The 22,806-nt window shown below is 48.0% G+C and overlaps 1 protein-coding gene across 3 annotated transcripts in view; it reads left to right on the top strand.

Moving 5' to 3' along the window:
* The window catches only part of eif2b3 (eukaryotic translation initiation factor 2B, subunit 3 gamma), a 217,330-nt gene that overhangs the window by 22,370 nt on the left and 172,154 nt on the right, over nt 1-22,806 (top strand). For all 3 annotated transcript variants that reach the window (XM_072510728.1, XM_072510727.1, XM_072510729.1), the window contains exon 3: nt 11,981-12,123. In XM_072510728.1, the coding sequence (XP_072366829.1) occupies nt 11,981-12,123 (143 nt within the window). The remainder of the gene's footprint in view (nt 1-11,980; nt 12,124-22,806) is intronic.

The following is a 22,806-nucleotide window of genomic DNA, read 5'->3' on the forward strand; positions in this document are numbered from 1 at the left end:
TCTTAAAGTCATAGTTTAAGAGTGTGATGTACTTTGTGGCAGCCGTTTGAATGTGGAGGTTAAATGAATGAAGAAGATTGTTAGATTATTTGTCTTTTGCTATGTAGTTCCTGATTCTTGTAAGTTAAACATCATTTTTTTTTAGAATCCCTACGATGCATTTGCCCACTGAGTCTGCACTGACCCTCCGAAAGAGCACCCTATCTAGGCCCTATCCCTGTAACCCCGTGCGTTTATCATATCCAACTCACCTAACTTGCAAATCCTTGGATACTGAGGAGCAATTTTGCATTGCCTAACCTACACATCTTTGGACTGTGGGAAGAAACCGGAGCACCTGGAGGAAACCCACGCAGACACTGGGAGAACGTGCAAACTCCACACAGTGACTCAAGGCCGAAATCAAACCCGGATCCTTGCTGCTGTGAGGCAGCAGTGCTTGCCATTGTACATGTAATGTCCTTGTACACACAGCCCAATCCCTCAGTTCTTTCTCTGATGTGAAGTGCAAAAATACTTGCATTTATTGTTTTTCTTTCAGCTTGCCTGCTCCCTCTCGCAGTAATTAGTCATTGTCCAAAATGGATCATAGTAAATTTGAATTGCCAGCAGGGAATGGGTTTAGGTATCTGCAGGTACGAGACTTCTTGAGAAGGCAGGTTCCGGCCTTTCTGCTGCTGCCACCAAGGGGGCTACAGGACAGAGTGGTCTCTAGGACATGGGTGGGAGAGGGGAAGGTATCAGGTATCTACCAGGAACTTTTGGAATCGGAGGAAACTCCCGGTGGAGGAGCTCAAGGGCAACTGGGAAGACGAGCTAGGGGGAGAGATAGAGGCGGGTCTGTGGGCGGATGTCCTAAGCAGGGTTAATGCATCCTCATCAAGCGCCTGGCTTGGCCTGATACAGTTCAAGGTAGTCCACCGGGTACACATGACAGTGGCCCAGATAAACAAGTTTTTTGGGGTAGAGGACAGGTGTGCGAGGTGCCCGGGAAGCCCAGCAAATCATGTTCACATGTTTTGGGCATGCCCGAAGCTTAGAGGGTTTTGGCAGCGTTTCGCTAGGGTGATGTCCATGATACTCAAAACACGGGTGGTGCCGAGTCCAGAGGTGGCGATCTTCGTAGTGTCGGAAGAGCTGGGAGTCCAGGGGGCGAAAGAGGCCGACGTTTTGGCCTTTGCCTCCATGGTAGCCCGGAGACGGATCTCATTAATGTGGAGGGGCTCGAAGCCCCCCGAGTGCAGAGACGTGGATTAGTGACATGGCTGGGTTTCTCAGTCTCGAGAAAATAAAGTTCGCCTTAAGAGGGTCGATATTAGGGTTCACCCAGAGGTGGCAGCCGTTCGTCGACTTTCTCGGGGGAAATTAAAATGTCAGCAGAAGCAGAATGCAAAGGGGGAGGGCCAGACTGTTGTTATATGGTTGGGGTGTGTGAAGATTGTGATGGTGGTCAAAATGTTTATTGTACCATGTTTATGTCGCTGTTATTATAAAAATTGCAAATACCCTAATAAAAATATTTTTTAAAAACTAAAATGGATCATAGGCATCTCTTCCTGTTAGAAACAATTAGTTGTATATAGGTTGAGGGGCACCACCTGGCAAGGTAAGGAGGCAGGCCACCCTCCATGTATTTATTAATGTCTGCCATACGTAATGTATCCTGAACTCGCTCTGTGTACTATCATCTCTACAATTTGCTGCTGTACTGCTATTCCATCTTGGTTCTTTTTTGAAGATTTTTCTTCTCTGCTTTCTCTCCCTCAGTCATGTCACTCTTCATTTCTTTTATATTTGTCTACCCAATTCTTATCCTAACCTTACGCCTGTTCGGGTACACTGAGGCAGAATTCAGAATGTCCAAATTACCTGACAGAAAGTCTTTCATAACTTGTGGGAGGAAACCGGAGCACCCAGAGGAAATCCACGCAGACATGGGGAGAACGTGCAGACTCCGTACAGACAGTGATCCAAGCTGGGAATTAAATGATTATTCCTTTCCCTACTACTCTCCTTTTGATATCCAAGGCTAGAGTCCCTATCATTTTCCCCATAGTCACCCTCTCTGCATCTCTGTATATTCCTTGAAGGCCTCATCGCAAGCATTCCTATATGACAGGAAGTGGAGGAGAATAGGAGAAGGGCCCTATTTTGTCATGAGTTTGGGGTCCAGGTGAGGTTTCTTTGCCTGTTGCCCTAAGAATGATACCATAGGCTGTTATTCATAAAAGCCATCCTTCTTTATTTACAGACCCATGTACACCTCGGTTCTCCACACAAAGTTATACTTTGGTTCTCACCAGATCTGAGATACTTATGTGTCGTTGCATCACAAGTAGGCTTCCATTAACACTGCAATGAAGTTACTGTGAAAAATCCCGAGTTGCCACATTCCGGCGCCTGTTCGGGTACACTGAGGGAGAATTCAGAATGTCCAAATTACCTAACAGCACGACTTTCAGGACTTGTAGGAGGAAACCGGAGCACCCGGAGGAAATCCACGCAGACATGGGGAGAACGTGCAAACTCCGTACAGACAGTGATCCAAGCTGGGAATTAAATCTAGGACCCTGGTGCTGTAAAGCAACAGTGCTAACCACTGTGCTACTGTGCCGCCCCGCTGGATCTAAATAGTGTGTTTCATTAGTTTGCTTCCCAATTATATCAAGGCTCTTTGGTTCATTCCTGTTCTATCTCAATTTGATAAGATCTCTTTATATTACAATTCCTTATTTCTGTTCCACACCCTCTGCCAAGAACACTTTCAAATCTTGTGCTCTGTGCCTGAAGTTGAAATTATGAACTTGACTGTCTCTTTGTTGCTCCTCACGCTTCCTGACTGTCATGAACATCTGAGGTAATGTTAGGTTGTAGTGTTTGTTGTAGAGCTGGAAGTTGCATTCGCAGCTGTCTTCCTATCAATGGGTGGGATTCTCCCAAAATATTTTGAAGTTAATTTGTGGCACGTTCTGAGGGAGTTTCCCGCTGGTTTTGCTGGTGAGTTCTCCACTGCTATTCAATGACACTACTTCACTTTTTTGGGCCCTGGGGAGTATCTCACTGGTTTAGCCCACACTTAGAATTTATTTTTAGCACGGGGGAGCTGAACTGAGAGATTAGGCTGCCATTTTCCCCAATCTTTAAGTGAGCTTATGGGCCCCCCACACCCATGGGCAATGTCACCCCCCACACACATGGACACTACCACACCGCCCAAGTGAGGACAGCTCGCTATGGGGGCCCTGGGTGTCCCCCATCTTCAGGCCCCCCCTAACAGCTCCTCCTCCCTTCTTGGACCCCCACCCATCACCCTCACCAACCTCGGCCCTGCACTCTCACATCCTTCAAACCCCCCCAATCACCCTCATTTCATGGGCATGGCTCCCCTCGCCCCCTGAGCCTTGGCAGTGCCACCCCTGGCACTTGGGCAACCTTGCACTGGCACCCAGGCAGTGCTCCTGGCTTGGCAGAGCTAAGGTGCCTACGTTCCAGGGGAGGACCAGGAGGCCACCTTGTACATATCCTGACCACCCAGCGGTCTCTGATAACGGGGGTGACATCCCCCCCCCCCCTTCTTGTTTGGTCATCAAATATTTTAGAACATTGAAGCACACATCAAATGTCTGGAAGACTTCATGAATGAGCTTGAAGCCTTATTAACTCCCTGTTATGCTATTACATGGTCTTCAATTGCCCCTTCTGCATAGGATAGAGTACTGACTTGATCCCTTGATCCTTCATGTACAAATCTGAAGCTGTTCTGTATTTGGAGAACCTGTTCCTCCATTTGTCGCAATGTTGAGCCTGTTGTGAGCCTTCAGTGCTTCGGAAAGTTTCTGGAAGTCGCAATGTAGACTCCATGCTTGTCGTAAGCTTTGGATCTTTGCATTCTATCCCCTGTCACCAGGTTTTGTCTTGAGCTCTGGATCTCGATTTCTTTTTAGGATTTGCCTGCTACCCTTAGATTGCTACCATAAACTGTTCTTCGTTTTAAAAAAAATGCTTGTTTATTTACAGATCAATGTACATCTTCATACTCTACCTGAGACTATACTTCTGATTCCCACCAGATCTCAGATACTTAACTGCATTATTGTTACATCAGTATCAGGTGCTCAGTATATAAGATCTTGAACGGCATTGACAAGGTGGATGTTGAAAGGGTGCTTCCTCTTGTGGATGAGTCCAGAATTAGGGGGGCACTGTTTTAAATTTAGGGGTCACCCTTGTAGGACAGAGATGAGGAAAAATCTTTTCTCTGAGCGTTGCAAAACTTCGGAATGCTTTCAGGAGATCCTTGCAATCCATTTTACTTTGGAATCCCCTACAAAACAGTGTTACCAATAATGTCAACAGTTCCCTGTTCACCTTGAGCAAACACTTGCCTGTAATATTGCTTGATTGTGTTTGTTATATTGTTGCTAACTTTTGGTTGGCTCTTAATTTGGCTCTGTTGAATCAAATTTTCTCAAGAGTCGCCAGGTATCTTTCGACACCGCCACAAGGTTCAGAACAGAATACTGATCAATGACTCGATACACCAGTTAGTAAGTTCAAAAGCAATGCTCATTTATTTACACACTGTCAAACCTACTCATGCATAAACTCTACAAACTAAACTACCACTATTACTAAAGCCTATACTTAGCTTCGGGTGCCCACTCAGTCAGAGGGACAATGGCCGTTGCTCGGTTCTGAGGCTGCTGGGTTGAGCTGTTTACAGGGTAGCAACTAGGAGCGTCTATCTCGTAGCGTGCGTTGACTTGGGACTTACTTGGTCTGGTGCAGCTGCTTGGCAGGTCTCTTCGGTGAGAGCCAAAGCCAAAGGAGAAAGATTCTCCCTTGGGGATACCTTTTATACTAAAAAGGGCTTTGCGCGCTTTTGGGCGGGCCTTGAACTTGGCCTCAACTAATTGGGTCACCCCAATAGAGGGGTGGTTCTCTGATCGCTGGGCGTGTCCTGGTGACTGTCAGTCTGCTTTGTCTTAGCTTCTTCTGGCGCCGGGGAGTCTGGCTTAACATTGTGCATCTAAATGTTTCCCTTTTGTCCCCGGACATGGCTCATTAGTATGTAAATTGTTTGGTAGTTTCTGTCCTGTCTGAGAGTTTAAGGTTCTAATCAACAGACAGAGCTTGCACCTGCTTGTTTCTTAGCATTATCCAATTTTCTCTGCATTCTTTGCAAGTGTCCATTTTGTGATCGGGACGTGGCCATCCCAGATGGCTACACACCCTCCTTGTGATCCTCAACGCAAAGCGTGAAGGAACACATTACTATGTTGCCTTCATCCTCTGACCAGCCGGGGCACCCATACTTAGGCTCTACACTGTCCTATCCTATGCAACACAATTTTACCTAAACCATTTTAAATACATTCATTATCATAAAACTCTACGGGGCGCTATGACATTAATACATGCATTACAGAAAAATAAAAAACTGGAACCTCTAACTATTCTCAATAAACTATCCTCATTCAAACAATCCAAAAATACAAACAATCCAAAAATAATCTATACATCTTAAACTGTACAAAATAGCAGCACCCAAATTTCTCGGGCCTGGCATTCAGTCACAGGTTTACATCTCTTTATTCCATAGAATACATAAAGAAAATGGATGCTCTTTAATCCGTCCCAATGGGTTCGGGGGTCTGGTGAAATCTGAAAATGGGGGACCTAAACCTGTATACCGGGGTGCGAGAGCAATATGCTCTCTTTCGCCATTTCCCAACTCTAAACGTTTGCACGACACTGCAAAGTATCGCCAGCACTAAGAGTGCTTCGACTACATATGAGAGTGAGTACCAGGTGATAAACTTATCACACCAGGCCGGGGTATTGCTAGCTGTCGCTGGACTAGTTATCTCGGGGTTCCGTGTATTGCAGGGGTGAGAATCATTTACGGTTTGTGTGGTAGGGGTCAGGGGGGTAGCGTCTGCGCGCAACTGAAGGGATCCCGCTAAGATCCATGTGAACACGAAGGCTGTCTTCATCTTTGTCGCTCCACTTCTTTGTCTTCCTCTGGGGTTTCTGGAGTTCTGTGAGCACAAGCATAATTTCTGTTATTATCTTGCTTAAGATCTCGTATGTCTGTCTGTCTGTCCTTTAGTGCCAATTTCCCTTTATAATTGGTCACCATCTGTGACTCCCTCATTTTTAAAAAAACTGAATATTTGGACTAGACATCTAAGAAAAATACTGCCGTACTGCGAGCCGTCTCGCAGCCTGTGTGATTTACCATCCCAGTGTTTGAGGATGTAAATAGAATAGGGAAGCAACCTAAGGGTTGCCAAAACCAAACAAAAGAATTTTGAACGTAACAAGCCAAAATGGGGTGCGTATGGGCCGTGGCGGGTAAGAAATGGGTGGAATCCCTGGGTAGAATGGTGATCAATGCCGTATGTGCTCTACCCGAGCGTAGCTGACCATAGGGGGGGTCCTCAGGCAGGGCGGGGACCAATGCCGTTTCTCCACTGCCTGAGCGTCCCTGCGCGTCCTCTACATATATACCACAACCGGTAATTCTCTTTCCGTTTAACACTGTGAATGAGCCATCCACATAGATCTTCAGGGGTGCGCACGTGTCTGTGGGCTGGGGTCTCTGGGGTGTACTACCTGTTTTCCTCGGGGGTGTTTTGGGAATAAATGGGCCTGTGTTGTGTTTCGTGGTGATGATCTCACATTCATGAGGGGTGCCTGCATACTGCAAATTATCAGCAAGGAATGTGTGGGTTTTGGTTCTCTTTACCGTGATGTCCCTTCCCTGTAAAAGAAGGGTCCAACGGACTGCGCGGATTTGGCTGACTGTGCCATCTTTCAGTCAGTCGTCTAACAATAGCTGCGTCGGTGTGTGTTCTGTGAGGATGGTGATGGGGTTGAGTCCTGTAATGTAGGCGAAGTATTGTACTGCCCAAAAAACTGCGAGCAGGTGCCTTTCACAGGCAGAAAATCCTTGCTCTACGGGGTCTAACATGAGTGAGGTGTGACTGGTCGTGGCGTAACATGCATGAGGCGTAACTGGTCGTGGCGTTCCTGGAGGAGCACGGCCGAAAGGGTTTGGTCGGTGCTTGCTACCTCGATAGCAGTACGGGGAATGTGGATCTGGGACCTGTAGTGCACGGGCTGTGCTGAGTGCTCTTTTTAAAGCATCCATGGCATCTGTATGCTGTGGAAGCCATTCCCAAGGTGCCTGTTTCTTGAGAAGTTCGGAAAGGGGCGCTGCTTTAGTGGCGAAACCGTCAATATGGTTTCGGCAGTAACCAATCAGTCCTAAAAATGACTGGAGGGCTGAGACATTGTGGGGAAGGGGCAATTTGATGTTCGAGTCAATTCTCTTGTGCTCGATCTCGCGTTTACCATGAGTAACCACTGTTCCCAAGTAAATCACTTTTTCTTTCAGAATCTGGGCCTTCTTTAGGTTGACTTTACAACCAATTTCTTTTACGAGTGCTAGGAGTTCGGCGAGAAGCAAATCGTGCTCTCCCTTTGTGTCTGTCTGGAGTAACAAGTCGTCTACATACTGGACCAGACAATCGGGGTGGGAAAATTTTGCTAAACCATTTGCCAGCTGTCGGTGGAAAATGGAGGATGAGTTGTGGAAGGCACGTCCACGTGTATTGTTGCCCTTGGAATGTAAAGGCGAATTTGTACTGGCACGCTTTAGCCAATGGAATGGACCAGAAGCCATTACTAATGTCCAAAACTGAAAAAAAACTTTGACTGGAGTCCCTGTTTGAGCATGGTCTCGGGATTCATGGTTATGGTGGGGGCTGCTGCTGGAGTTACTTTGTTCAGTTCCCGGTAATCAATGGTCAGTCGCCATGATCCATCCGGTTTCCTGACGTGCCAAATCGGTACGTTGTTTGTGGAGGCTACTGATCTGAGTACGCCTTGATCCAACAAACTCTCTATTACTTTGGAGATTTCTCCCTCTGCTTCCTGGGGAAATCCGTACTGCTTCTGGGGTTTGGGGTCGGGACCTGTAATGTTCACAAAGCCAGCCAAACTGCCACAGTCATGCTTGTGCTGTGCAAATGCTGCTTTATGTTCCTGCAGGACTGCCCTAACCTGTTTGTCTGCACTAATGGCTCGAGGGTCGAACCAGAAGTCTCCGACTGAGCTAATCCTTTTTACGTATTCTCCTACTGTGAGCGTGGCGGGGGCTTGTGCTGCCTTTGCCATTTTCCAAACACACTTGTTTACTGGGTCGAAAGAAAGGTTATGGGAGCTCATGAAATCGATCCCAAGGATATGTTCTGCTGTCTGGGGCAGATCAACTAAAACTACGGGGTGCTTGGTTATGATGTTCCCTATCTGTATTGCTACAGGGGCTGTAATGTGTCCCTGTTGTAAATGGCCTGTAAAACCGCTGAGTTTAATGGTGTCTGTTGTGGGCCACGTGTCTCGCTGAAACATCGTGGAGGAATTGAATGTGGTAGGGACCCTCCTGTGTCCCAAAGAAATTCTGCGGTTTGTCCCCGGACTTTGCCTGCTACTACCGGTCTCCCGGACTTGTCCCAAAGGGTGTCGCAGAGCGCGGTGCCGTTCATGTCTGCATTCTCTGAACGGGCGCTAACTCTATGGATCGGCTTTGCCCTATTCTTGTTTAGGGTGCCTGTCTGTTGGTTTCTCTGCTGCTTCTGGGGCGCGTTGCACTCTCGTGCAAAGTGTCCTAGCTGTCCACAATTATAACATTCTTGAGGTTTTGGCTGGGGTTGGCTATTCCTGCCATTATTTACCCATGCGGGGTTCTAGTGTGCTTTAACTGGGTTCATTTCTACCTGCTCTTCATCGGGTGTTATAAATGCGGTTTTGCCTGCAATTGACTGCTCCCAAGCGTGGGACAATCTCTTCAAAACCCATTTTGCATTGTGGGCCTCATCTGAGGGGGCATAATTTGCGCAAGCTTTTCGTCCTGCTTCTGTGGCGTGGGAGACTAGATTTCGGGTCCATTTGGCCATATTATCTGGGGACAAATGGGCGCGGGCTAACTCTCCAAAAACTGCGGTGAAGTGAATCCACAAATGTCCAGCAAACGCAGTGGGGTGCTCTCTGTCTTCTTTTGCCTACACTTATTTAGGCCTTCTACGGGGTCTCCTCTGTTAAAGCCGATCGCACAAGGATCGCTGTGTGCATCTCTTGGAGTGTGCCCCCTCCTACATTCTATGGGTCGGGAAGGGCTGCTACGACTGAAGGGTCGAGGCTTAAAACTGTGAGCTTCACTTGCTCCTTTTCGTCCAGGCCGTACATGGTTGCCTGTTGTTTGACTTTTGCGAAAAATTGGTGGGAGTCTGAGGTGGGAAGGAACAGTGTAATTTTTCCACACGCGTCCCGTAATTGGGTCACGGTTAACGGGGTTGTGTAAAGGAAATCTGCCTCTCCTTCTCCTGCGGTGTGTGGTTACAGGATTCATGGGGGTGTGTTCTGCCTGTTCGGTTGGGGCGCTTTCCTTTTCTGGGGTTTTTCCTGCATATATGTCCCATGTACGTATCTATGGGCAGTCTCGTTCAATTCCTGCCAATCCGGGCTGTTTTCTTGATCTAATTGGGGTCCGAATGTACTTTGAAAGCCATTTTGAACGGACAGCAGAGATTGCAATTCTGCAATTTGCTTCCGCCACTTTGCGTGGTCTACGGAGCTCTGCCTTTGTTCTGTTGTGGAAGTATGGAGTGCTCGGAGGGCTGCTTTTAAATCATTGCATTGTTTCTGCAATTTCTCGACTTGCTGTTCTGTCTCTTGTCTTACCGCACGTTGCGTGTCCTGGTAGGCCTTATCGTATTGCGTCTGAAAACTGTTCAAATGCGCGAGACAAGACTGATGTGCCCTCTTGGCAGCATCCACCTCTCTGTCCCTCGCTGCTAACTGCTCTTTTAAATCTCGATTCTCTTTCTCTACCTCACTCACGTCTATCTCACTGGTTCTGTCCCTCTCCTCTATCTCTACGGAGTGTCCTAACGACCTCCTCTGTGCCTCGCAATTGTGCCAAACAGGACACAATTGCCATCAGCTTGCAAGCTTTCTCTAAGCTGTTCTTGTGGATCTCTGACAGGTTCTCCCACCAAGTATGTCCTATACTCCCGGGTCCTGTTTCCTCATTATCACAGAATTCACTCAAAAGGGGCCATCCTTTCCCTTTGAGATATTTTCTGATCTCATCTTCCAAAACGGGACACTGTCCTACTCTACTGGTCGCTGCGACCTCGAATTCCTGGGGGTTCATAAGGCGTTCCAAAGCCTTCATTGCCATTCTCTCTATCTAGGATCTTTACTGAATTTGGAACAGGGTGTGATAAAGTGGTGATGTAAACTCTGGTGCGGCTTACGCTAATTCCGGCCTACAAAACTCCCGACGGTTTTACGCAACAAAATCTCTCAGGTTTACCTTATAGCCCTGTTAATACGCATGCATTAACACACTTCCGAAGCTCAGAGGCTTGATCAGTACTGTTTTGACGCTTGTGGTTTTTCTGTTCCCAATTGGATTCTCAATTCAAATTTTGGGTTCTCTCGGAGTGGTCAGGCCACTTCTAAATCGAGTCCCGTCAGATGTCGCCAGTAAATGTTGCTAACTTTTGGTTGGTTCTTAATTTGGCTCTGTTTAATTACGTTTGCTCAAGAGTCGCTAGGTATCTTTCACCACCACAAGGTTCAGAACCAAATACTGATCAATGACTCGATACACCAGTTCGTAAGTTCAAAAGCAATGCTCATTTATTTACACAGTCAAATCTACTCATGCATAAACTCTACAAACTAAACTACCACTATTACCAAAGCCTATACTTAGCTTCGTGTGCCCACTCAGTCAGAGGAACAATGGCCGTTGATCGGTTCTGAGGCTGCTGGGTTGAGCTGTTTACACGGTAGCAACTAGGAGCGTCTATCTCGTAGCGTGCGTTGACTTGGGACTTACTTGGTCTGGTGCAGCTGCTAGTCAGGTCTCTCTTCGGTGAGAGCCAAAGCCAAAGGAGGAAGATTCTCCCTTGGGGGATACCTTTTATACTAAAAAGGGCTTTGCGCGCTTTTGGGCGGGCCTTGAACTTGGCCTCAACTAATTGGGTCTTTCCCAATCATCTGTATAGATTTTCCTCCAATAGAGGGGTGGTTCTCTGATCGCTGGGCGTGTCCTGGTGACTGTCAGTCTGCTTTGTCTTAGCTTCTTCTGGCGCCGGGGAGTCTGCTTTAACATTGTGTATCTAAATGTTTCCCTTTTGTCCCCGGAGGTGGCTCATTAGTATGTAGATTGGTAGTTTCTGTCCTGTCTTGAGAGTTTAAGGTTCTAATCAACAGACAGAGCTTGCACCTGCTTGTTTCTTAGCATTGTCCAATTTTCCCTGCATTCTTTGCAAGTGTCCATTTTGTGATCGGGACTTGGCCATCCCAGATGGCTACAATATCTTGCAGTTCATTCTTTGTGTATATCCAATGCTATTAGTGTTTCACTTGGTTTCTCTGTTTCTTCCTATTCTCTTTAAATACCTTGGTTACCACAGCAACCATCTCACCTTTCTCTACATGAATTACCTCTTGTCTCACTGTATCAGGCATTGACGGGGAAAGTGCATTCCAGGTGGCCTTTCCCCTTGTATATAGTGTGCAGTTTAATTGGTTGGTCTCCAAGCTTTGCAATTTGTTTGTTGATGGATGTTTTGTGTAAACACGCTTTTGATTATTTTGGGGAGCAACTGAGGCCCACACTCTGCATGCCAGATACTGCATAAGCTTAGATCAAAATCATAATCTCACTTGAGGTATGTGGAGGGGGGTTAAGACCATACCAAATTCAGTGGTGAAATAGAGAACCTTCAACATCGTCTTCATAAACCACTTGGATTTCTCTGTGTGATTCCAGCTAAGCCACCTCACCAATTTTAAGGTTATTAATAAGAAAGGATATCTGATAGATTACTTGAAAGTTCTGTGCTGAATATGTATGTTTCCAATGGCTATAACGTAAGGGACTTTCTTTCTTTTCCAGAAGTAATTGTGGTTACAACAAGAGAAGTACAGAAACAGCTACCACAAATGGACTCAAAAATGAAGTTGGATACAGTGTGCATTCCTGAGGACACTGACATGGGAACTGCAGACTCCTTACGACAGATTCATGGAAAAATTAAGGTAGTGCATTATTGTTATGTAAAAGCCCTGTTAAGGACCCACTAGTTACTGTCATGTTTTAAAAATGCCCGTGTTGGGTGGGGTTACTGGGTTATGGGGATAGGGTGGAGGTGTGGACCTTGGGTAGGGTGCTCTTTCCAAGAGCCGGTGCAGACTCGATGGGCCGAATGGCCTCCTTCTGCCCTGTAAATTCTATAAAATTCTATGAAAAAGAATGTGAGAGGATGGCTTCCGGTGGCAGCGATGAGCGAGTGAGCCGCGCATTTGGTGGCTCTCACTCCGTCGGGATTTGAGGACCTGGTTCCCCGGTTGTTTGGGACTGCTGAACGCTGGAAAGACGGCCACGGGGGTGCGGAAGAACAGGCAGAGCTGCATGGAACCGCAGGAGAGCAGAAAGCAGCGAAAACGGGAAAGGAAAGGACAAAGGCAAGGTGCAGGGGAAGCTGACCCGGGAGCAAAGATGGCGGACCTACGCACCTCAGACCCGGCGATCCAGCAAGCGCTGGAAAACATGCTGCAGGTGATAAAAAGCAGCATTGAAGCAGGATAACTTGGACCCACTTCAGAAGACAGTGGATCAATTGAACCAGAGATTGGATGCCCAGGATAAAAACGTTGAGGAGCTGGGGGAGGCGGTGGAGGAGCAGGCGGACGCGCAGACGATTGCTGCGCTAGAAGTTGATGGGTTGAAGGAGAGACAGAGGAGACTGCTGGACAGAGTAGAAGAGCTGGAAAATAGAGCCCGCAGACAAAATCTGAGGATCATCGGCCTCCCGGAGGGGGCTGAGAGGGCAGATGCCACAGCGTTTGTAACTGCCCTGTTGATGCAGCTGATGGGGGCTGACACCTTTCCGCGACCGCCGGAGCTGGAGGGGGCACATAGAGTACAGGCGAGGCAGATGCTTCCGGGGGGTCCCCCCCGTCCGATGGTGATCAGGTTCCACAGGTTCACGGAGAAGGAGGGGGTGTTGCAGTGGGCAAAGAGCGCGAAGAGCAGCACGTGGAATAACAGTGTTCTTCGCATTTATCAGGACCTTAGCCAGGAGGTGGCCAGGCGTCGAGCAGCCTTTAAACAAGTTAAGGAGGTTTTATTTTAAAAGCACGTGAAGTTTGGTCTGCTCTTCTTGGCTCGACTTTGGGTCACGCATCAGGGCCAACACCACTACTTCTCCAAGCCCGAAGAAGTGATGGACTTTGCGAGGGATCAGGGGCTGGTCCCGAAGAAAGGACCCACGGACGCAAGCTAGAGTTCAAGAGTTATGGTTTGGGGGGATGCCTACTGTGCCTGGACTGATGGTCGATTGTTTACTGCTTTAAAGGTGCCTTGTGTTGTATTTTTGGCAGCTTTTGCCTACGGGGGGTGCGGGGGGAGGGGATCCCCCTCTCGTATGCTCTTTTTTGATTTTTTGGGGGACCTTTGGTCATGTTCTTTGGGTTTGTTGGAGCCTTCATTGTAACATAAAGGTGGCCGGTAAGCAATGGGGATTAAAGATGTTGGTTGGGGGTTTATATGTTTATGGTTTTTATGTTTGTTTCGGGTGGGTGGTATACAGGTACTGTGTTAATGCGTTGTTATTTTATTAATGCTCAGAAAGGGACGTGGGTTAACACTTATCTGTTTACACAGCTGGAACCTGGAGCAGCCTCACGTTGCTGTTTGATGTGTCCATCTTGTTTGATCTTTTCCATTTTAGTGAGATTGCTCCAGTGGGTCGGGTCGGGGGATGGTGTGTTGATTGGTGGGGAGATGAGGTCGGCGAAACAATGGGAGTGAGACAAGTGGACGCCGGAGGGGTGAGTCATCGGGCTAGTAGATTGGCTAGTCAAGGGAGTCAGGTGGGGGGGGGTGAATACAGCTAGTAGATGGCAGGGGTGGGGTTATCGGGAGATGTTGCTGGGGGGGGGGGGGTGAAGTTATTCTGCTGACGTGGGAGGGGTCTGAAGTTGGTAATGGAGAGGAGGTCGGGGGTGGAGACTGCCAAGAGGCGAACCAAGAGAGGCACGGCACATGGGCCGGGGGCGGGCCCAAGAAAGGTTATGACTGACCGGCGGGGGGGGGGGGAGGGGCGAAGGGAGGATGGGGGCGGGAGGGGGGAAGGGAGGGGGAGGGAGGGGGGGGGGGCAGGCGGTGTGCCCCCCAACCAGGCTGATCACCGGGAATGTCAGAGGACTAAACGGGCCAGTCAAAAGGGCACGTGTATTCGCGCACTTGCGGGCTCTAAAGGCGGACGTAATTATGCTGCAGGAGACACATTTGAAAGTGTCTGACCAGATTAGGCTAAGGAAGAGCTGGATCAGCCAGATCTTCCACTCGGGCTTGGACTTGGGACTCTAAGTCCAGGGGGGTAGCAATTATGATCAATAAGCGGGTTCAATTTGAGGCAGAGGGCGTAATCGTTGATAGCAGGGGCAGGTTCCTTATGGTAAGGGGCAAGTTGGAGGGGAGGAGAGTGGTGCTGGTGAACATATATGCTCCGAACTGGGCGATGCTGACTTTATTAAAAGAGTGCTGGGGAATATCCCAGACCTGGACTCACGCAAGTTGATGATGGGGGGGGACTTTAATACGGTCCTCGACTTGGGGCTAGACCGGTCATGTCCCAGAACGGGTAGACTCCCAGCAATGGCAAGGCAGCTGAAAGGGTTCATGGAGCAAATGGGGGCAGTAGACCCATGGAGAGCCAGATGGCCGACGGGAAGGGGTTATTCGTTCTACTCGCATGTTCATAAAGTATACTCCAGGATCTATTTCTTTATCATGAGCAGGGACTGTGTAGGGGAGGTAAAAAATATGGAATACTCGGCAATCACTATTTCGGACCATGCCCCACATTGGGTGGACCTGCAGGTCTGTGGGGAGAATTACCAACGCCCGCAATGGAGGTTAGACGTAGGATTGCTGTCGGAGGAGGGGATTTGTGAGTGACTTCGGAAGTGTATGCAAAATTACTTGCAGGTGAACGATACGGGGGAGGTTTCAGCAGTGACCCTGTGGGAGGCGCTGAAGGCAGTAGTGAGGGGGGAGCTGATCTCAATTCGGGCTCACAGGGATAGGGCGGACAGAGCAGAAATGCATAGATTGGTTAAGGAGATCCACCGGATAGACGAGGAGCATGAGGCGTACCCGGGGGAGGACCTAGTCAGGGAGAGACGGAGACTGCAGGTGGAACTGGGGGTGCTATCTACGAGTAGAGCCGTGGAACAACTTAGAAAGGCAAGGGGAGTGGTGTATGAGCATGGGGAGAAGGCCAGCAGACTGCTAGCGCAGCAACTCAGGAAGAGGGAGGCGGCCAGGGAAATAAATAGGGTGGTGGACGGGAAGGGGAGCAGAGTGGAGGACCCGCCAGGACTGAATAAGGTATTTCGGGACTTTTATAGTAAGCTCTACACTTCAGAACCCCCGGAGGAGATGAAACGGTTTCTGGACGGACTAACCTTCCCAAAAGTGGGCAGGGACTAGTGGATGGGCTGGGGGCCCCAATTAGAGCGGAGGAGGTACTGGGGAGCCTAAAGGCCATGCAGTCGGGGAAAGCCCCGGGACCGGATGGATACCCAGCAGAGTTTTACAAAATGTTCTCGGAGATTGTGAGGCCGGTGCTGACCAGGGTTTTTAATGTGGTGTGGGACAGAGGGTCCCTGCCTTCGACGATGTCGCAAGTCACCATCTCGCTGATATTAAAGCGGGACAAGGACCCGGAAGCCTGTGGGTCATACAGGCCAATCTCCCTGATTAATGTGGACGCCAAGCTCCTGGCGATTAGAATTGAGGACTGTGTACCGGAGGTGATTAGGGACGACCAAACAGGGATTGTTAAAGGCAGGCAGCTGACAGCCAACTTGAGAAGATTGCTTAATGTGATTATGATGGCCCGACGGGCAAGGAGGTGGAGGTAGTGGTGGCAATGGACGCTGAGAAGGCCTTCGACCGGGTGGAGTGGGGCTATTTGTGGGAGGTACTCGGACGGTTTGGGTTCGGGGAGTGGCTGGTTAATTGGGTCAGACTATTGTACCAGGCCCCAAAAGCTAGCGTAAGGACGAACAGGATAACGTCAGACCATTTCAGACTACATCGCGGGGCCAGACAGGGATGTCCACTCTCCCTGTTGCTGTTCGCGCTGGTCATAGAACCGTTGGCGATTGCGCTGAGAGCTGCAAAGGGGTGGAAGGGAATGACGTGGGCGGGGGGGGGGAGCACAGGGTCTCTCTCTATGCGGATGACCTGCTCCTGTACGTGTCGGACCCACTGGCCGGGATGGAAAATATACTGGAAACATTGAGAAAGTTTGGCCGGTTCTCAGGATACAAATTAAATATGGCCAAGAGTGAGATGTTTGGAGTGCAGGCAAGGGGCCAGGAGAATAGGCTGGAAGAGCTGCCATTTAGGCTGGTTGGGGAAAGTTTCCGGTACTTGGGGATACAGGTGGCACGAGACTGGGGCAGGTTGCATAAGTTAAATTTGACTAGAGTGGTGGAACAAATGAAGAGGGAGTTTCGGAGATGGAATGCACTCCCGCTAACACTTGCGGGGAAGGTGCAGACGGTAAAGATGACAATCCTCCCTAGATTCCTGTGCATCTTTCAGTGCCTCCCGATCTTTATCCCATGGTCCTTCTTCAAAAGGACCGGCAAAATCATTATGAGCTTTGGCTGGGCGGGAAAATCGCCGTGGGTGAGGAAGGCGATGCTTGAAAGGATCCGCAGCGAGGGGGGACTGGCATTGCCGAATCTGATCAACTATTACTGGGCGGCTAACATAGCCATGATAAGGAAATGGATGGTGGGTGCGGGGTCTATCTGGGAGCGGGTGGAGGCGGCTTCATGCAGGGGCACCAGTCTGGCAGCCCTGGTCACGGCTCCCCTACCGCTTTCACCGGCCAGGTACTCCACCAGCCCGGTAGTGGGGGCGGCCCTGCGGATTTGGAGCCAGTGGAGAAAGCATGCAGGAGAGGTGGGTGCGTCGGTCTTGGCTCCAATTTGTGATAACCATCGATTCGCCCCCGGGAACATGAATGGAGGGTTTCGAACATGGCGGCGGGGTGGGGAGGGTGGGCGATATGTTCCTGGAGGGGAGCTTTGCGAGTCTGAGGGATTTGGAGGAGAAAGCTGGGCTGGAAAGGGGAAATGACTTTAGGTGCTTACAGGTGTGGGACTTTGTATGTAGACAGGTCCCATCCTTCCCACGCCTCCCGCAATAGGGATCCAGGACAGAATAGTCTCTAGAGGAGAAGGAGGAGAGGGTAGAGTCTTGGATATTTACAAGGTGCTCATGAAGGGGGAAGAGTCCCAGACGGAGGAACTGAAACTCAAATGGGAGAAGGAACTCGGCGGGGAGATGGAGGACGGGGTATGGGTGGAAGCCCTGAGTAGGGTAAACTCAACCGCAACATGTGCCAGGCTCAGTCTGATTCGGTTTAAGGTTGTTCACCGGGCCCACATGACGGTGGCTCGGATGAGCAAATTCTTTGAGGTAGAGGACAAGTGCGCTAGATGCGCGGGAGGACCAGCGAACTACATTCACATGTTTTGGGCATGCCCTAAGCTTAGGGGGTACTGGGAGGGATTTGTGGGGGTCATGTCCCGGGTGCTGAAAACAAGGGTGGTGATGAGTCCAGAGGTGGCAATTTTCGGGGTTTCGGAAGACCCGGGAGTCCAGGAGGAGAAAGAGGCCGATGTTCTGGTCTTTGCTTCCCTGATAGCCCGGTGACAAATACTGCTGGCATGGAGTGACTCAAAACCCCCGAAGACCGAACTATGGCTTTCGGACATGTCGGGTTTTCTGAGTATGGAAAAAAATCAAGTTCGCCTTGAGGGGATCTGTATTGTGGTTCGCCCGAAGGTGGCAACCATTCATCGACTTCTTCGCGGGAGAGTGAACGTCAGCGGGGGGTGGGGGAGGGGGGGGGGGGAGAGAGAGAGATTAGAGTAGAGTAGGAGGGATAAATAGGTGGGTAGTGTTTATGGGGGAGGAGCGGGTATGTGCATTATGGTTTGGTTGAAGTGTTGGTTTTCCGTTGATGTTTGCATTTTTCTGTAACTGGTAACAATGTCAAAATGAAAAGTTTGAAAATGTTTTACTGTAACAATGCCAAAAAATACCTCAATAAAATTGTTTGTTAAAAAAAAAAAGAAGTGGCTTCTGCCACTTTCCCTAAAATTATACTATTACATTTTTAAAAATATATTATGTTTACTTTCTTTGAGTATGTGTGTCTGCCTCTTTTGTTGTGTTTCTGCAATACGTTTCTTTTCCCGAGTTGTTTGTTTCTTGCCCAGTTTAGCAGTTTCTTTAATTTTTCCTAGTTCTTCGGATAATGAACTTTTCTATATCACTTTGTGCGACCATCACTGTATCTTTTTATTTTGCTGACCTCTTTTTGTAACTATCTAGCTTCTCTCAGACTTTCTCCCAACTGTCCTGCTGTTTGAATGGAACTAAATTGTTGTTTTAAAAACTTCTTGGTGTTTCTCGTGCTGATGTGTCATTACTTTCTCACCCAATCTGTGTACAGACCTCAGTCTGCCTGTTCCCAGTCTCCAGCTGAACTAAATTAGTAAAATGGGGATTACTTTTATTGCAACAAGATTCTTGTACTTGGGCATATTGGGGCTGTTGTTGATCCAGTGGTTGGAAAAATGTTTTGGCTGAGCCCACAAGCATTCTCATAGCTTCTCATGTCCTTCTAGAAAGTCTACAAAAAAAAATCGACACACTGTCTGTACATTTGTTCACTCCCTTGCTTTGATTCGTTTTGTGTGGTTTCTTTTCCTTTTTAGCTTCTAGCATTCTCACTCCTCGCACTTAATTTTGTTTCACTTTATGTTTTTCTCCTCCCTTTTACACATCTCACTCTTCTGTTTGTCATCTCTTTGCCATTCTGTGCCTTCTTACTTAATTTCATCTTTTTTTTCTCGTCCACAAACAAGTCACTGAACAGTGAAGCTGAAGAGCACACGCAACCACCAGAGAGTGATTGTTTGAATTGGGGATGGACTTATGCACATTTGTCTGTTTGAATTGCAACACTTCATTTGGGTCACCATTTTGAGGAGTAATCTTGGCAGGTCAGAATATGGAAGGATGTGCCTTAAATAGAGGGTGATCAATGGCCTGTTGGAGTACTTGTATGAGAGGAAAGGGTAAGTTTATCAGAACCAATTGTAAGGACTTTTTCCCCCTTGATCTCCGTTCATTTACGTTCTTTGGGTCCAGGATGGAACAGGTCAGAAACTGTTATGGGAGCTGTATTTCAGCAGACAGTTTTTATTGGATTGTAAGTAGATAGAATTTTGTTTTGAAAATGTGATTGAGAACATAGGCTTGTAGGGATGGCACAGTGGTTAGCACTGTTGCCTACGCTGCTGAGGACCGGGGTTCGATCCTGGCCCCGGGTCACTGTCTATGTTGAGTTTGCACATTCTGCAGTGTCTGCGTGGGTTTCACCCCACAACCCAAAGATGTGCAGGTTAGGTTGATTGGCCCCACTAAATTGCCCCTTAATTGGAAAAAGATGATTGGGTACTCTAAATTTTAAAAAAAAAACATAGATTTGAGTAGTATGGTTGGGCATTAAAGGTAGAAAATAACTGACCCTCAACCACCTACACCATCCATGTTTATCACAGGCAGTTGCCTAGAAAGGGCAAATGGCGTTGACCATTTTTCATCGCTTTAGGAGTCAAGTACATAGGCACCACTTAAATAGTCAGAAAATGTAATATGTTTTTGGGTAGTTCAGTTTCAACAGCTATTGGTACCTCATTGAAGTGCTTTTTATTGTGCACTAGCAAAATACCGTGGTTGCTGGATATCTGAAATAGAAACACAAAATGCTGGAAATACTCGGGTCTGGTAGCACCTGTGGAATGCAACAGAGATAAAGGGGGCGATTCTCCAATATGGAGCCCAAGTGTTTGCGCCGTCAGGGGGCCAGCACGGCGCTGGAGCGGTTAACGCCGCTCCAGCCTCCTTTTGTGCCAACCTGCGCATGCACGGGGAACTTCTTTAGCGCGCCGGCCCCGACTCAACATGGCGTCAGTGTTCAGGAGCCGGCCGGGCTAGAAAGTAGGCCCGGGGGGGGGGAGAGGCTGGCCCGTCGATCGGGGGGGGGGGGAGAGGCTGGCTCGCCGATCGGTGGGCCCCAATCGCGGGCCAGATCCTATCGGAGGCCCCCCCCCAGTGAAGGAGGCCCCCCCCCCCTCCCCCCCACAGGCCACCCCCCGACCGTTCGCGCAGAGTTCCCGCCGGCAGCGACCAGGGGTGAACGGCGCCGGCGGGACTCTGTCGTATCGGCGTGGCCGCTCGGCCCATCTGCGCCGGAGAATCGGCAGCCCCGCCGATTCCAGCGGCCGGCAATGTGCCGATGCAAATGGCGGCGATTCTCTGCACCACGGAGAATCGCGCGCCGGCGTTGGGGCGTCGTGGCGCGGTTGCGGCGATTCTCCGGCCCGGCGCGGGGCTCGGAGAATCGCCCCCAAAGTTTAATCTGAACTCTTTATTTTAGCGATGTGTCTGTGTGTAAATGGTGACTTTTTTGTCCCTTCATCACCTCTGTAACTTTGATCAGGCGAATTTACAGCTTTTAGCCACCTGCCCTTTCTCTCGGAGCCTCTGCAACAACTGGAGACTACTGAAAAACACTTTTTGGCAGTGAACTTGCTGCTACCATGACCAGGGTAGTAACAGTTTATTGAGACTGGAATATGTCCTGAATGTTGGGCAGGTTGACTCAATGGGAGACGGTGACACTACCTTCAGCCTGTTGAGCTTTTCCTTGTTATGGATGGTGAGTGCAGATTGAGGTGTTTGAAGGGCGGTAACTTGTTTTCCTGTACTATACTGTACTGTGTTGCGTCTCAGCTCCAGGATCTAAGGTTCTGGGATGATGGTTGAGTAGACTGGGGCACCAGCCTTAACATGATTGGTGTATTTGCCTATTTCAGTGGTCTTTCCTGAGTCCACATAGGCTTTACTTCTAGAAGGAGACATTTTTTGGTAAGCCCTTCCACTGTGCATTACAAATTGCCTTAACACAAATACACCCACCATAAACAGTCAGGACAATGTTACAAAGGAAAAACCACGTGACTTAGGCTTTATCCAATTTGGAAAGAAAAACTGAATGACTCAATACTGATGAGTGACTTGATAATTATGACATTAATTAACTTGATGTATAAGACAGATATAAGAATTTCTATTCCAAATATCTATTTGTATTGGCTCATACAGAACATTAAACTGTCACTTCATCCTGGCTCTCCTGTATACAAATTATGCAATTAAGATGCACTCTCTGTCCCCCAATGTTAAAACTTGTTTATTTAAATCCACTTACATTCTTGATAAGCAAATATTTCTGTTAAGTGTATAGAAGTTGAACATCGGAAACCTTGATGATATCTGCATCCTGTGTAGTCACTCCTGTAATTTTCACTGTTTATTCTTGTTTATACAAAAGTTGTATTTTTTGTCTTGTTTGTGTCCCACATTCCACATTGTTAGCCTGCTGTGTAATGTGTTGAATGATTTGTTTTAACAATCTGCTAAATTGCAGTGACTGCAAGTCATAACAATACAGCAGTCTTGCATTTAATAATAAAGGAGTGGATTGATGCTCAGTGAACTCAATTCAATATTTCTCTCTGAATTCTTTATAAGTAACTATAAAAGCTCGTCATGTGACAAGCAATTTGTGGGTTGAGGTGCTGAAGAGAGACGAGATACAAAGAACACCAGAGGGGGCCTCTTGAACACATCTTAGCCATTGTCCATGGAGGGGCACCAGCAAAGGTTTACTTTTTCAGGCCTGTTAATAGTGCTGTGTGGGGGTGGGGGGGGGGGGGGGGGGGTAGTATTTTCAAGCCTAATTTTTAAAATGTAATAAAGTTTAACTTTATTGAAGTAATATCAGTGTGCTAGAAATAGCACGATTCACCCATTGATTTTTTCATCTCCATGATCAAGATTATATTTGCAGTTGCCTTATCTGCTCCTGTCCTGTCATCAACCTCCATTGGTCATTGGTGTATTTTAGTGCAGGACCCCATTGTTTTGTAGTTTTTTGCCTCCCTTTTCCACTATCCTTTTACTCACCTTGTCTGTGAGACCAGAACATTCAATACCAGCTGACATTAATGTTTCCCTTTCTTTTTCAACTTCATCACCATTCTATCCTTAAAATCCTTATCTTTGACCTATTCAACCTCTTCAATTGTTGTCGCGTGTGTAATATCCCTTTCCTGACATATTGTTACCTTTCAGCTGCATTCTCATCCTTTTCTATTTGAATCCGTTTATTTCAGTCGTTGTTCTTCTAACAGCACAACATCATCAATTATATCTTCTGTAACAGTGTTTGTAATTTATTAACCATCCTTGATTTCTCCATGGCAATATTCTCCAAAATATCCCCTCTATTTCCCAGCTAAAGACCCATAGCTCTACCTTTCTCCAGAGCAACTTGGACTGCTTGTGTCTTGTCAAGCTACTTGCCTGACATCCAGTTTTGGGTATGTCTTTGGTATGTCATCCCTGACTACAAACTGCTGGATTGTCACTGATTACATCTCCTCCAACTTAATCGCTCACAGAAAACTAGACTATTGTAACTTTGGTATGCTGTTTAACCCATATTACCTCTTGTGTCCCCATGTTAGTCCTCACTACCTCCAAACTGAATTGAT

The sequence above is a fragment of the Scyliorhinus torazame genome, chromosome 7, assembly GCF_047496885.1.
Source record: "Scyliorhinus torazame isolate Kashiwa2021f chromosome 7, sScyTor2.1, whole genome shotgun sequence".
Lineage (NCBI taxonomy): Eukaryota > Metazoa > Chordata > Chondrichthyes > Carcharhiniformes > Scyliorhinidae > Scyliorhinus > Scyliorhinus torazame.